Below are 15,890 nucleotides of genomic sequence, written 5' to 3'. Positions count from 1 at the left end.
TCTCAAATCAGAAGGTTTAGGCCACCCAAATACAGGTTTTGAAATGCTACCCTCTTCTAAATAACTAAAATAAAAGTCTTTCCACCAAGCAACTTCCTGAAAATATATGTGAAATTGTATCTTCTCTAAACAGACAAGGTAAGGCCTAGCTGCCCTTAGGATTTTGCATTCCACCTCACTACTCATTTTGTACCTGCACAGCTCATGCACACCAAATTAATTTTCCATTTCAAATTGCACTGATCTCTCTGAGGAAAAAACTTTCAGATTGTATATGTGGAAATATAAATATGTAGGTGAAACCAATATCTGAGGTAGGCCAGATTAATCACCGATAAGTGGCAAACAATCTAAACTAACTAACATTGTTTTAATGTTAATTTTGCTTATTGAGGAAAAATATATTAAAATAGGGTTGAGAAGAATATACATCACTACTTCTTATAACTACTAAATATTACAATGTTGTCATTGGTTGGACTTAAGAGCTATCATCACTAATTCAGCTCTTTCCTTGTGCAGCCACATTCTGGTCATCACCAGAAGAACTGAAATGTCTTTAACATCGACTGGAGAGATCATTATTCTTTAGCCTAAGAGGCACCCATTTGAATCTCTAACCTGCCTCTGTTCTTTCCAATCTGTCAGCATCTGGTTTTGAAATGGACAAGATTACAAAGGTAAATGTTCACTGCAGATAAAATTATAACAGCCTACCAAAAGTTTTACAATCCAACTACTAATCATATCCATGCTTGGCTGTAAGACTGCCTGTCACCCCCAAGAACTTAACAAGTCACTGCTTTTCAAGTCACAGTGCCACAAATACATTTAATCAACGGTCATTTTACCTCACCCTCGTCCACAAATCAAGATGAAATCAAAAGATGGGCTAGCTGGTCCTAACACCTACAGGATGGAGATCTTGCCTCTTTTGGCATCTGCTCCAGTGTTTGTCACTACAACACTCACAATAACTTTCTTTTTTTTTTTTTTTTTTTCAAAGTATCTAATCATAATTTCCCCCATTCTAACTTGTGTCTACCTTCTCCCATTATATCATCAGGAGAGAAGAGCGTCTCCTCTTCTTGTTTATCCTCTGATCAGGTCATTCTAGAAAAGAAAAAAGGTCTCTCCATCTCTCTTCTCCAGGCTGAACAGGCCTAGTTCACTCAGCTTCCCTTGGGCATTCTGTGCCCCAGTCCTCAACCAGCTCAGTAGCCTTTTGCTGGATTCAGTACTCCATGTCCATACCCCTTCTCTATTCTAATAAGGAAGCCCAGAAATGGACAGAGAACTCTAGATGCATCACATCAAAATTGAAAAGAGGAGAAGGGCCTTCATGAAATTCCTGTCAGTCAATTTCTGTAACTTGTTTCTACCACCTGTCCAGGTCCCTCCAAATACAATCAAGTACTCCAGCACAATGAAGTTAGTGAACTGTATTTTCCCCAGTAGTATCGCTTGAGGGATCCATCCCAGTATTTCCTGACCACCAGAAGGATTTTGTACTCTGATCGCAGCTCTGACTCCAGCCAATTTTCTATTAATGTTATCCACTTTGACATCACTAAACTAGTCACATCACTATACTAGCTGTATACTTATAGGAGACTATGTCAAAGGCCTAAAGCGCTAAGGCTTTCTGCTTATGACTAATCTTATGCAAATTTATATTAGATCAAATAATATTGTCTGCCATTCTTGTTATTCACATGTTCAGAAATGGTTTCTAAAATGATCTGCTCCATCACCTCCCCTGAGCAGACTGCAGTTCCCTGCAACCTCCTTATTGCCCATCTTAAGGATGGGTATGATGTTACTTTTTCCCAGTTCTGAGGAGCTTCCCTCTGAAGATGTCAAAGATCAGCCCCAAAATCATGTCAGACAGCTCCTCCAGAACTCTCATATGCATCCCAGCTGCTCCTACAGACTTGTGCATTTCTAAGTGATTCAGTGATCCCTAACTCTGTCCTCATGCCCTACATGTAAACTGTGCCTTGGGCACAAGTCATACTCATTAAAACTGAGCAAAAAAAAACCCATCAAATATATCCACTTTTCACTAGGTCCCCCTAACCTCACTGAGCAGTGGGCCTACCCTTTTCTTAGCCTTCCTCTTGTTGTCAATGTAGCTACGGAAACTTTCCTTGTTTCTATTCACATCTCTTACTAGCTTCAACTCCATCTTAATTTTAGCTTCCCTGACTTCATCCTTGCATAAGCAAGCAATGTCTCTGTATCGTCCCCCAGCTAGCTAGTCCCTGCACCTCCCTTTGTGTGTATACTTTTTGTACTCAGACTCAGTGAGGAGCAACAATTTCATCTAAGACAGCTTTCTGTCATGCTTGTTCAGCACTCTACACACAGCAACAACCCATCCTTTATGCTCTGAGAGGCTCCCTTTGATCAACAAGCTCTACTGGGCCCCTTTGCCCTTCCAGGCACCTCCTCGCCAAGCAGGTCCCTGAACAGGTCCAAATCTGCTTTTCAAGAGCACTAGACATGAATTCTGCTGCTCAGCTTAGTCACTTCTCTCAAGATTGTAAACTCAAGTCACATGGTCACACAGTTGTTCAAGCTCAGGCTGTCCTCAACTATCATCCAGTAGCTCTTCCTCATTTGTGAGGGCAGCATCCCCCCTAGGTCTGTGATGGCGTCACTTTCATCTGCCACATAAAGAAAATTTTATCTACCTTCTGTTCTTGATAGATGAGCTGTAGCAGACACCCAATAAACATAACATCACTGGTGTTGATCTGTCCTCTGATCCATACCCACAAGCAATCTACTGTTTCGTAGTTTCACTTCTTTCACCCTCCTTAATCAAAACCTTTACATAAATTCTACATGAACATTAAATGAATGTAAATTCATATTTATATAAATTATACATGTAAATTAAATTTCATAAATATCAGTAAAACGAATTTTATATAAATGTAAGCAAATTTACATAGTAATTTTAATGGTTTTTTTTCTTTCCATATTAGATCAGCTGACAGGATCACAAAATTTATTTATTCTTGAGGGAATCATCTGCTTTTATGTATAAAAAATTCCTGGTACACATGGGATGATTATTCCTTTAAGCTATGGCATATAAGGCTTTTTATTGAGTAGGCTGCATTTGCCAGACTCAGCAGTTTTCTTCGTATAGTCACTTGCTTCCAGGTAACTATCACTATCTAACTGATGATACCATCATGTTCCAAATCCATTTAATAAACATGAACATATGACAACAAAATGTTGTCAACACAATTGAGAACTTTTTGGACTATCTACCTGACAGAAATCTACAAAAAAAGGTACTTAACAGTTTCTCCACATCTTGTCAGGGGACTTAAGCATGAACCCATATACCCATTGTATGATTACTGGCATGAATGGACTCATCTCTTAATTTCACACAGGGTCCAACCAAGGGCATTTGGCAGGACCATACAATGAAAAACTTGGGGCTGACAGGGTGGAAATTAGATGGCATTAATCAAGAAAGACAAGCTGCTGCTCACAAACAGGTGGCATGACCTAATAACACTCTGCCAGCCTCTCATTTTTATGCAACTCCTTCTAGCTCCTTCTCTAATGCTTCTGGTTCTGATGCTAGTTAGACCTTTCATGAGTCAACTCAATTCACAAAGCCAGCTGAATTCAGGAAAACAGCAACATTTTCTCTGGGATAATGAGTTATATCAGCTCTCAGTAAGCTCTGATGTGTAAAGTTAGCTAGAGAAGCTAGCTGAAGCATGAAGGTGGGGAAGAGAGGGAGTAAAGAGAAGCAAAATAATCTCTTTTTAGCAATAGTAAGGTATTAGGCTGTCTCGCTGCAACCTGTGAAGCTGCAGCCTAATTGGTTGGAAGCCTATATCAGCTTTAAGTCTACCTGCAACTGTAGCCTAATTAGAAAGCAGAGCTGTTACTGCCAGTAAGAAGGAAAGTCACAAGAGCCCACCCACAAAGCCCAAAGCCAAAGTACCCTGCTCTTAAGTCACCAAAACAAAAAAGCAAACAAACAACAACAACATAAAACAGATACAAATTGCCCAGGCAAAGCCATCTAGTGCCTGCACAAGGGCACTCACTTCTGGAACTGCAGATTTCACTCTGTTGTAATTTCTCTCTCTTTTACCAAAGTCCATGAGTTCAGAGATATCATAGTAATCCATAAGTTTATCACTAACACATGCACAGTGGGAGGTGTGAGCGGATAGAATGCAAAGGCTGGAATAGCAGACAGAAGAAAAATTAATGAGAAGAACAGTTTCTTCTGCATGAATGTGTTGAGCTTGCTGATCCATCATTCATGGGAATTAGCTAAGAGAATCCAAGAGCATGACAGAAATGCTTAGTCCATATTGTTTGTTGACTTTCTCTAAAATAGTACAGCGTGTCTGATTTGTGTTTATACATGGCTACATTCTCTTCATCAAGGGAGTTAAAAAAAGGTTTGATCCAAGATACAGTAAATAGCTGTTACATACCGATAACTACCTCTTTCAGAAAGACAAAAGAAGAGGAACTTTTCATTTGGTTTTGCTTTTTTTTTTTAAACAATAAGATGATGAAGCAGTGACAAAGTACTCAAGAATCCCTTTCTAATCAGCATTTTGATGCATACACGTTCCACACAACATATTAGATTTATGAAAATAAGCACATTCTCCCAATTATGTGCCACACTGTCCCAGGGCCAGCTTGGTAACAGGTGGAAAGCTGAGCCTCCTCTGCTACTCAGAAATATGAAGTTAGCTGGTATACCTCTGACAGCCCTGCATTGTGTACTGCAAGTGTATCTAGAAAAGTGAGCTTCTTTTTTCCTTTTGAAAATAGACACTATGTAAAATGCAAATTGAAGGTAAAAACGCATGATTTAATTCAAGTTTTCTTACTTGCTAGGTTTAACTAAAGGTTAAATCTGACTACAATCCACCCATCTTTAGACAGAAGCAACACATTTTTGAACAAAAATTGCTCTGCATTTTAAAAGGTTGTTTAGTTTTTTCTTGTCGTAGTGCTTTCATGTTTTTTCATGAATTTAATTTCTGAATACTACCATATAATCAATACTAAAACAATTTTAAATGAAATTACACTTTCAGGTTCTGGGGGAGATTGGAAGCAAGAAGAGAACTTCATGTCACTGTATCTGAGACAGCAACATCACCCAAAAAACATTCAGAAGTAAACACAAACCACTCACAAGACAAAGCATCTGTTTTCGTACCTCACATATGCTCACAGACCTGCTCCTTCTCTAATAAATCCACTAAAGTAACTGCCTCTTCACAGATCATACTTGCAAGTGATGTTAGTGTTACCCCCAACACAAAGGACTTGACTTTTCAATGTATCTACATAGAATGCTGGGAAATGAAACAAAAAAAGTCCCGCCAGGATGCCCCTGCCTCTGAAAGAGGGAAACAAGCTTTAGTCCGCACATAATGATCCTGAGAACAGCAACGTGAGCATGTATCTGTACAAGTACTGATAGAAACTTAGAACTTAACTTCTTCACAGTGAGGGTGACAGAGCACTGGAATAGGCTGCCCAGGGAGGTTGTGGATTCTCCTTCTCAGGAGATATTCAAGACCCGTCTGGATACCTACCTGTGCAGCTTGCTATAGGGGGGCTGCTTTGCAGGGAGGCTGGACTCAATCTCTGTGGTCCCTTCCAGCCCCTACCCCTGTGATGCGCCCAAATAAAAAAATCTCAATGTTTCCTGAGCAGTTGTCTCATTTGTTTACCATGACTTAAGAAAAAAGTTTAATCTCAGTTCAGTCAGAATCTGTTCTGTAGAATAATATACTTTTATTCTTACCACTGCCTTAGTCACCATTAGCAAACACCAATGATTGCTGCATCAGCATAGACTTGAGGCAAAAGCACAACAAAGAACATAAATTACATACTGAACAGCAAAATGCTCAGAACTCAGAAATCAATATTAAAGCAGACAGGAAGATTTCAGATACTATGCATGGAAAAATGTAGAGGAACACTCCTCTTTCTTTTATGGCTTCCTGAAATTTACCTCTTCTTAAGTTTTTTGTTGTCATTGGTTCTAGAGACATCATCTCTTTTTCTGTTTGTGTTACCAGTGCTTTGGTTATCAGTACACAGGTAATATAGGTATTTACAGTTGTACAACGTCCTTTACAACAAGAGGGATTGTGAACACTCTTGCATTGCACTGAAATCAAAGCGGCCCACAGCTTCACTTACGCTTCCAAGATGCTTCATCTCCCCTGTGACACAAGTGAAAAGTTACCCATCCACAAAGAATTACTATAACACCTTGCCCTCTGCCTGCCCCATTTCTGGAGATTATTCCTTAACAATAATCTATATTAGCAACCACTGTAAATTACTCATTCTACTACAGTTTTTTTTCCACCTCATCTTGACTTAACGTTATTATTATTCTTCATCCATGATGGTGTTATTACTTCAGTGCTTCTCCCAAATAGTTCCCATATCGTTTCTATTTTCTCTCTTATAGTAAAGGTATTTATTTTCCATACAGCTAATATGGTTTCTTATACATCTCCTATTGAGCAGCCTGCAGTTACATTACAACTTCAATCTGGCATTCATTAGACTATTAAAAATTACACACAGGTGAGTGGGAGGGAAAAATGAGGAATAAGGTTTCCAATCAGGTCAATTTACAGAAATGCCAACATTGCAGAAAGGAGCAGCCAGAAACATGTGAGCAGCAGTAGAAAGGCCACCCGGACTTGCAGGAGATAGGAACAAAAGAAGTACACATGCAGTATTTGTCCTCATCTTGTCAGTGAAAGAGTTCAGCTAAACAGTACCAAACCAAAGGAACAAAATCACTAGATATGCTTGCACCATGCCATGTACTGTGGACAGGAACAAGAGAGATGTGCCCATGCTCTGAGCCAAATGTGGCCATGCATGGCCATGTAAGAGAAACAGAACTACGTTAACTCAGGCTTGGCCCCTCACTATGCTCCAAGATAGCCAAAAATCCTGAAAACAGGACAACTGTTATCTTTGGAAGGATATATATATATATCCTTATATATATTTTTTTTTTAAGAAAAAAAACATACAAAATAAAATACAATCTACCCCCTCCACACCAAAAAATAATAATAATAAAAGATCAGTCAGTCTCAGAGAAGAATCAAAAAGAAATCAATGGCAGTACAAGGGCACAACAGCCAGCAGACACAGTATTCATAGCAATTGAAAGGTGGACTGGCTTTCTCCTTGTTATGAAGGCAAGCAGGGAGAATCTATACTTCCGGCTTCCAGCCTTGCACATTCTGAACTCTAAATGTCTCAAATAAACTGCAGCATTTTCCAAAGTGACAACATCTATTCAGGCTCTTTGCCCTTAACACTGAAAGGATAGTACAGTACCATTTTGCCTTTTGTGCTCCCTTTGCAATGCTATCAAGATAGCAACTTCAGGTAATGCCTCTTACCAACAGTTCCCCCAGGCAGTAACTTACTGCATGTAAGCCAATACTACATTTCCACTTGGAGCAGTACATTTCCAATTGGAGCTGTGATGACCAGTGCTATCTGAAATTTCCATGATGCTGAGACACAAAGCTAAAGAGCTGCACAATGGACAAGAACACTTTTGAATGCTGGGACAACACCAGCATATGGCAGTGTAACTTTTGGTACCAGCACAATAGAGGTAGATTTGGCCAAGTTTAACCTACTTCTTTGTATGTCTACCCAAAGCAAGCTTATTTTTCAGCTCACTTATTAATTAATCCAGAGAAAGAAATGAACTAATGTACTTAACATATTACACAAAGAAAGAAGAAGGAAAAAATGAAGGAACAGTTTTTCAGAAGCTATTATTTTATACACCTTCCACTGGAGTTTGGTTACACTCTGCTCAAAATATCTGACAGGTTCTTAAAAACAAGTGAGAGCAGTAAAATACATTAATTTGAGGAGTACAAGCAATAACAAGTTACTCATAAAGTTATGAGCTTTTTAGAAATCAATATTGCATGGAAGAAATACTATGATGAAACAAAATATAATCTTATAACTTTAAAGGCAAACACTTTTCTTACCCTAACCCTGTGTCTAAATTTCCTGATTAAAAAACTGGGTTATCTAAAAGTAAAAGAGCACAGCTACACAGTACATTATCTGTTAAGCCTTCTCTGCGCTCTTCTTCACTTTATACCAAGCTAAATATTCTTGAGAACAACAGGGAACCCTTGGAATTGGTCAATAGATTGATTAATGCACTGTACTGAGCAAGCCAAACAGGATCAGGATGTTTACAGGTGTTCTTTTGGTAGACATTAATTGCATTGCACAAACAAGATAGGTATCTTTCCATTAAAGATGCAATTTACAAAATAATTCAGACAAGAAGCCAACCATAAAGGTTACTGAGTAAGAAAAGCAGTCAAATAGGCTCTGATAAAGTGAGTACATCAAACTGATTCAGCTCTGTAACATACTGACAAGTTAAATGGAAAAAAAAAATACCAGTTAACTTTTAGGGCCAAGGAGTCTACAAAGAAAAAAAGTTTAAGTAAAGCTCATCTACCTCATTACATAAAGAAATATGAAAGGAAACAATCAAAAATTCTTACTAGCCCCACACGCAGATCCAAGCTTTTAAAATTTATCACATATGTAATGACTCAAATAAGCTTTCAGTGACCAAACTTCAAACCACTAACTTCCCGAATTGCCTTTGTCAATACATGGATCAATAAACAAATTCCCTTGTGCATAGTTTCTCTTGTCTACTACCTTTATACTGGCAATGCAATCCATACAGCTGCAAAACCTTAAAGTCAGTAGTCAGCTTCTCTGTGGGCTGGTAAACTTTACTAGTTTGTCTGCTAAAACTTGGAGACCTGGAAAGCATTCTGTCTGATTGAACTTGCAAAATAAAAAGTGTTAATTAACGTTTCCAGGAAGAGCAGGGGATTGCTGGTAGGGAGTGGGCTCCACATTCCATACATAATTGAAAAGCAGTCTTCCTTCAATAGCCTCAGAAGCACCCAGCTTCATCAAGCACTACTACCCAGTTCACATTTGTTTTACAGCACACATACATAAAAACACGATTTAAATTTATTCGTGGGTTGGTGGTTTCATTTCTACAAGAGAAAGTCCAAGTTAAAGTGAAGTAAAAGACCAAAAGTCTCATCTATGCTATCTGACCTACACATTACAGCTTTCCTTCCTAAGCCATGTTCATACAAAAAAAAATCTGTATTATAACAAATTTCATGACCTTCTGGCTCTTCTCTCTCATTTACACACATCATGAACATGCTGGTCCCTGCACAGAAATTTATTTTGGGTCATGCGGGTGACATAAAAGCTATTTCAGTTCTGCAGAAGACAGAACTTCAGTGGCACACAGCTAACCTTCCAGATCACAACAAATATCTCAGCTCTAATTCATACAGGAAAATTAAAGTTGCACGCAAATTTAAGCATGTAATTTTTGTATTTCTTTCAGGCACCCCAGAGGTTTATCTAACCTCCATGTCCATACACACCGCCATCTTACACATCTCCTTCATCAGCTACACCAGAACAACTTTTTTTTTTTTTTTTTTTTTTTACATCCACACATAAAGCTGGATCAATAAACTGACAAATGCCAAATGTTTTTTTTCCCCACAAGTTATTATTTTAAATCCATACTTGTTCCCTGACCCAATTTGCTGCACAACCACATGCATGTCAGAGCAACTTGGAGTATGCAGCAACATGAGAATGCATCTGGGAATGACGGGATATGGACACAGCAGCCACAGACATTCTGCCTAAAATCCATGCAAAAGCAATTACCATGAAAGTGTGGCTTCAGATTACTTGTCAACACACTTGTCATTCGCATTGCCCTTCATAGCCTATGGTCTCCATTCTGAGTTAACCAAGCAGTCTTCCACTAGGGAGCCCAAAATATCAGCCTAAGCCTGAATTCAATGTTTTATTGTTCAGGACTGGGTTTTTATTTATTTATTTTCTGAAGAACACAGAATTTAGTTTTATTCTTTAATACAGGGCAACATCCAAGGTCATAAGTCATTTCTGCAAAGTGAGAATTAATTCCTTCGATATTATTCACTGTAAAGAAATAAACGTTTCATTTGTGAAACGATTTAATACTGAAGCACATCGTCAGAGATGTAATCTGTTTTCCTTTAGTCACGCTAGACAACAAGTGCAACCAGGGACCTTTCCCACTACTATTAATGTACTTACTGTGGATTTATAGAAGAATGACTCACAAAATTACTATATATCCAATCCAGGCACATTATCTATCTGTCTGAAAGATCAGAAACAAAATGTCCATCTCAGGACATTGCTATTGTCAGCTATAATTTAGGCATTCTTCAAACTGCATTTGTATCCAGGAGGGTAATAGCCCTTACATTAAAAAAGATCTTCATTAAATGGTTCCCCATCATGCAGGCCATTACAGGCTTTCATGCCCTGATCCTGCATAGCCTCAGAGTAATTCTGCTTTTAACAGGCAAACCAAACAAGGTAAATAAACTATCACCTCTAAGGGTAGAAACATCTGTAAATATATTATTAACACAGATAAAACCACCCCCTCACAAATCTCCAGTGACATAAGAATGCGCATTTATTTGTGTTTTCTTCTACAAAATGAAGTTATCCTCACTTAATGAATAGTCCCCTAATACATGTGGAAAAAAAATCCATATCCAAAATTGGATTTCATCTTAATAGCATTCTGTAATTTCTATCTTGCCCTGTACAATGTATAAAATTCATACATCTGAAAACACAGGCCTGCTCTAAAGGACTCGTTACAACATACAGAATGTGTCTGTCTCCCTAAGAGGTTCAAAGACAATTAGCGAGGTATTTCAACTTCATTTTCATCACTGCATCTACAAAAAAACAGCACTCAGACACCAATCTCACCTTACACAAAATGCAAGTTTCATGTTGTGGATTGTTTCTACAAAAGAAACAACTAAATGGACTAGGGTTATTCAACTTAGGAAAAATGATGTTGGAGAAGGGCATATGCATTATAGTAAAAGCATTAAGGAGCAAAAAAACAACTACAATGGAATGGCATGGAAAAGGAGATTAGAAATCACCTTGGCTCACTTCCTATTAAGTATAAGACACTAACACACATCAAACAGAAACAGCATGTAAAACAATTAAAAAGAGATTATTCTTCTCATAATCTGTAGCAAACACTGGCACTGTTATAGGAGCCCACTGTAAGCTGTATAGGAGCCCACCGAGAGTAAAGCAAAGGCGAGAAGGGAAAAACATTAACTCATTGAGAACATTAGGAACAGAGAGTTTCTGTTTGAAAAAATTCCTTAATGCAAAGCAGTGGGAAACAGAGAGAACATGCTGAGGACTTATCACACACTTGTCCTTCTTCTATAGCCTTTTTTAGGCATCTACTAACAGGCTCCCTCAAAACCAGCCAATCTTTGGCTTAATCTAGCACAGTCACTTTTATATCACACACATTTTATATCATGGACAACAGGAGTTTTCCAAGGCTTTAGCAGGTAATCCAAAGGTTTTTAGCATTTAAGCAGCAGTTCTAACAATTTAGAAGTTGTTCTTTGCAGCTGTACACAACCACCTGCTCTACACATTTATTTTATTTCTAAATTAATTATCATATACTGCACTTTTCCCATAACAGAAGTCAAGTGGCTTTTGCCTTCACTGATAATTTGGGAAATGCAATGTAGATCATTACAAAAAAAAAAAAATAATAATAATCTGAAGTTGCATTAATTACTCAGACATAATTACACTAGTCTTGCCAATAATGATTACTATGCTTTCCATTATGAAATGCTTTCACATTTTCAAAGTCTTCCAAAACATGCACAATTAGATCTGAAATTTCCTATTTGTCCTTCTCCAAAGCAAAATACTGAATTAAACTTTTCCCTTAAGTCAAAAGAAATAGAATAAAATTAAATCCCCAAACTCTCCCACTTCCCATTTAAAAACTGAAAAAGAAACAAAGCAAAGAAAAAAGCGACAAAAAGGACAGGTTAAAGTAAGACATTTTGAAGCTACTGAAAACTAAAAATTGACATTTGAAAATTGAATATAATGTTTTACAACTATAATGATTCTGAGTGAATCTGACACTATTACAACAGCACTCCTTATGAGACAAAGGAATACATATTTCTCCTGCTAAAGACAAAGCTAAGATGTACTGGTTTCCCAAGAGATCAAAGAGACGAGGACTCCACACAGTACTGAAGAGGACTTCAGTATGTGTATTAAGGAGCTTTGTGACCATCAGAAGAATTACACAACTTAGAAGAGATGTAGGGACAACAGTCCCTACCTGAACACCTCTGTTTCTCCGCTGCTCAGAGAAACTCTTTTTTCATTCTCAGATCGCACAGGAAAAGAGTGGGCTTACTCTGGTCCCTAGGAGATTCCTGGTTGTACTAAAAGATTGAAAAAAACCAAAACATTTTGCAGAAGTGAAAGCAGCAGCAGCTCAGTTTTACCTGTACCATCATTACCATATCATTCTTTACTTGGAAAACTATTTAATGAGTGGTGTTTTCTAACCTACAATTTCAACAGTAATCAGGTAAGTGGCAAGGTCAGCCATGCTAAAAAACAAAACAAAACAAAAAACAGAAACACCTGTGTGGAAAATTATTACATGCAGTTATTTCCCTTCTGTCTTTGCTCGAACTTCCTAACCTCCTGCTGCTCCACTTTCCGCAAGCCCAACAAAGGAAATCAACACATTTTAGAACTGTGCTACCTTCTTAGACTTAATGTAAAATTGAAGATTGGAATAGCACATTGTTCAGACAAACAAAAATTAACTTCAGTATAGCGACAGAGCAGAACTCTTCAGTCCGAAGACCGAATTTCGGCACGACGTAATCAGATTAGACTCACTTGTAATCTGGATCTCAACTACAAAGCATTAAAATTTTTAAACAGTGATCCAAGAAGTGTTGAATTTTAATAAAAATCAGAGCCTCTTCTGCATCTGTTTTTGATCAGTTCCAAAACATCCAATTGTTCTGTTTTTTGTTGTTTTTTTTTTTTTTTTTTTTTAAATCAAGTAGCCACAATTTCACATACAATGGTAAAAGAAACCAGAAGAATCTGCATGCTACATTCATAGGAAATGGTTCTGTAGCAGAACTAAACAGAAATCAGTTGCCAGATTCAGAGAGCACTGTGTCACTTCACTCTGAAGCCTGTCTAAAGATGACAGCCTATAGTGTTAGGGAGATGCAAGAAGAAGCTATCTTGTCATTTAGATTCATTCAAAATAAAATTCCTCAAATTGCTGTTCTTTCCATACAGTATATACCTGAAGTCTGAGAGTACCAGATTTATATTTTTTACAAAATGCACTGCAATTAAAATACCCACATCATCTTAACAGAATGCATAAACTCCGAAAAATATAAACTGGAAAGTGACTAGTTTCTCCCTTCTTAAGGGAGATATTTTGAATTTGTTGATACAGGACTAACAGCGTCAGGATCACTGATGCTTCAGGGCTTAAGTTTGCACCAACATGGACCATCAAACAGTCCATTAAGTATAGAATGGAGCTTGATTAATACATTAACCTTTTATGTAACATGTGGGTCATGGTAACAGGCATTATGTCAGTGACTTCACAGTAGGGGAAATCCAGATATTTAGTAGTTAAAAAGCAAAATTATATACACTAACATCTATTAATAATCCAAAATAATGCATTAAAAGAAAGAAAGAAATGATTAAGTGGTTAAGTCACGCCTGTGTGGCAACATTTCCCACTCCTCCTCCACACATACCCCACTTCACAAAACCTTTTAGATACAAATAAAATAGCCATGACCTTTTTTCCTCCTCTGCATGATTAATTACTTAATGTACTATTAATTGGAAAATGTAGCTGAATTTCAAATGCTTTCATTTTCTCAGCATATCATGCTATCAGAGAAGCACCGATTAAGCTGTTCATCAAAGGTGAACAGGCAAGGTCATGTAGGCTGTACCTCTTCAGTTATTCATTACCTGTCCTAAATAGTAATTAACAACAGCAATATTTCCATAAATCAAAGCTTTTCTGATTACCTTCAGATGATGATCAGATTGGGGGGAAGGGAGGGGGCAGAATGAGTTTTTGCATTTTTTTTTTTTTTTCCACCACTTGTTCTATTCCATGCCTGAATTATTCAATCAATATATTAGCTGTTATTTAAGACAAATTTCACTGCAAGTCAACTGGAATTCCATGCAGAACAACAACAACAAAAAAGTTTTAACTTCCTTTCTCCCTTTTCTATGTTCCCCACGCTACATACCCCACGCTCCCACTTTAAAAGGGGAATTACATCTAAGAAAGCCTCTCAGTTCCCAAGATTTATTGCTATATCTGTTGTTTCTGTTTCTGTTATTACTACCAGGAACAAATTTAAAGTGGAGATCACAGAGCACAGCCTTAAGACCACATTCAGTGAAAACCAATGTTTTAAATATTCTATCATGTATCATTGTGATTTCTCACCTTGAGGCATCTCAGGTGGCAAATAGTGAGGCTCTTGAGCACTGACATGTACCCAGTCGAAGTCATCATACAAATCTTGATGGTAGTCACAGGGCCCTGGACCATCATCAAAGGTACATCCCCCTAGGAAAGAAAAATGTTGTTATTATAAATGCTATACTTATTTAAAAGTAGAGATCCTCCAAGATTTTTGCTGAGGCATTAGCCCTGGGTGCACAACTAAGGAGCCTACACATTTAGTAACACAACTTTCAAAGTTGTCTGCACATAGCTAAAATCTGCAAGCAGCTCATCCATCAATATTCCTCTCTTTATAAGATATCTCTGATTCATGCAGACTATTTTCCCCAAGAGCATCTCCCATCACAACAGGAAATCACAGGCTGAGCCCAGGTGAAACAGGCTATGTCCTCAGGACAGAGAGCAACAGGCTGTTCAGATCAGGGCAAAAGCAAAGCAACATATTAGGCTAGAAAAGTAACAGTTCAAGTCAACAAACTTGATGGACTGAAAGCATAAACAGTCCAAACACCAACTACGAGTAAATAAGTACTGTGCTCAAAACAAAGGCAGTCAGCACAATTAAAGTTACCTAGAAATGAAATAACTACTGCAGAATGTATTTGGTAATATTGTTTTATTAAATCAACCTAGTGTAACAGAATGCAAATTAAAGGCACTTTTTCAATGCCTTTAAAACACAAGCTGGGAGGGAGTGTTGAGTGGAGAAGGGCACTACAGAGGGACCTGGATTGATAGGCCAAATAAACCATACGAGTCTCAATAGGGCCAAGTGTCTGGTCCTGCATTCTGGTCACAACAACCCCAGGCAACCCTACAGGCTTGGGGAAGAGTGGGTGGATGGAGAGGGACCTTGGTGTACTGATGGACAGTCAGCTGAATATGAGTGAGCAGCATGCCCAGGTGGCCAAGACCACCAATGGCATCCTGGCTTGTATCAGGAATGGTGTGGTGAGCACGAGTAGGGAAGTCATCCTGCCCCTGTACTCAGCATTGGTGAGGCCTCACCTTGAGTACTGTGTTCAGTTTTGGGCACCTCAGAAAGAACATTGAAGTGCTGGAGCAAGTCCAAAGAAGGGCAACAAGGTTTGACAAGGGCTTGGAGAATGTGCCAAATGAGGAATGACTGAAGGAACTGGGTCTGTTCAGTTTGGGGAAGAGGAGGCTGAGGGGAGACTAATTGCTCTCTTCCAATATCTGAAAGGTGCTTGAGAGTGGGGTTGGTCTCTTCTCGCTGGCAATAGGTGACAGGACGAGGGGTTGCCTCAAGTTGCACCAGGGGAGGTTTAGGTTGGATATCAGGAAAAAACTTCTTTAT

The 15,890-nt window shown here is 38.3% G+C and overlaps 1 protein-coding gene across 1 annotated transcript in view; it reads right to left on the bottom strand.

Moving 5' to 3' along the window:
- Positions 1-15,890, bottom strand: part of PTPRK (protein tyrosine phosphatase receptor type K) — a 395,041-nt gene that overhangs the window by 294,123 nt on the left and 85,028 nt on the right. The window contains exon 4 of the mRNA XM_090136137.1: positions 14,552-14,674. Within this exon, the coding sequence (XP_089992263.1) occupies positions 14,552-14,674 (123 nt within the window). The remainder of the gene's footprint in view (positions 1-14,551; positions 14,675-15,890) is intronic.

This window comes from Phasianus colchicus, chromosome 2, assembly GCF_987193195.1.
Source record: "Phasianus colchicus chromosome 2, bPhaCol1.hap1.1, whole genome shotgun sequence".
Classification (NCBI taxonomy): domain Eukaryota; kingdom Metazoa; phylum Chordata; class Aves; order Galliformes; family Phasianidae; genus Phasianus; species Phasianus colchicus.
This window is presented reverse-complemented; position numbering and strand designations above follow the sequence as displayed.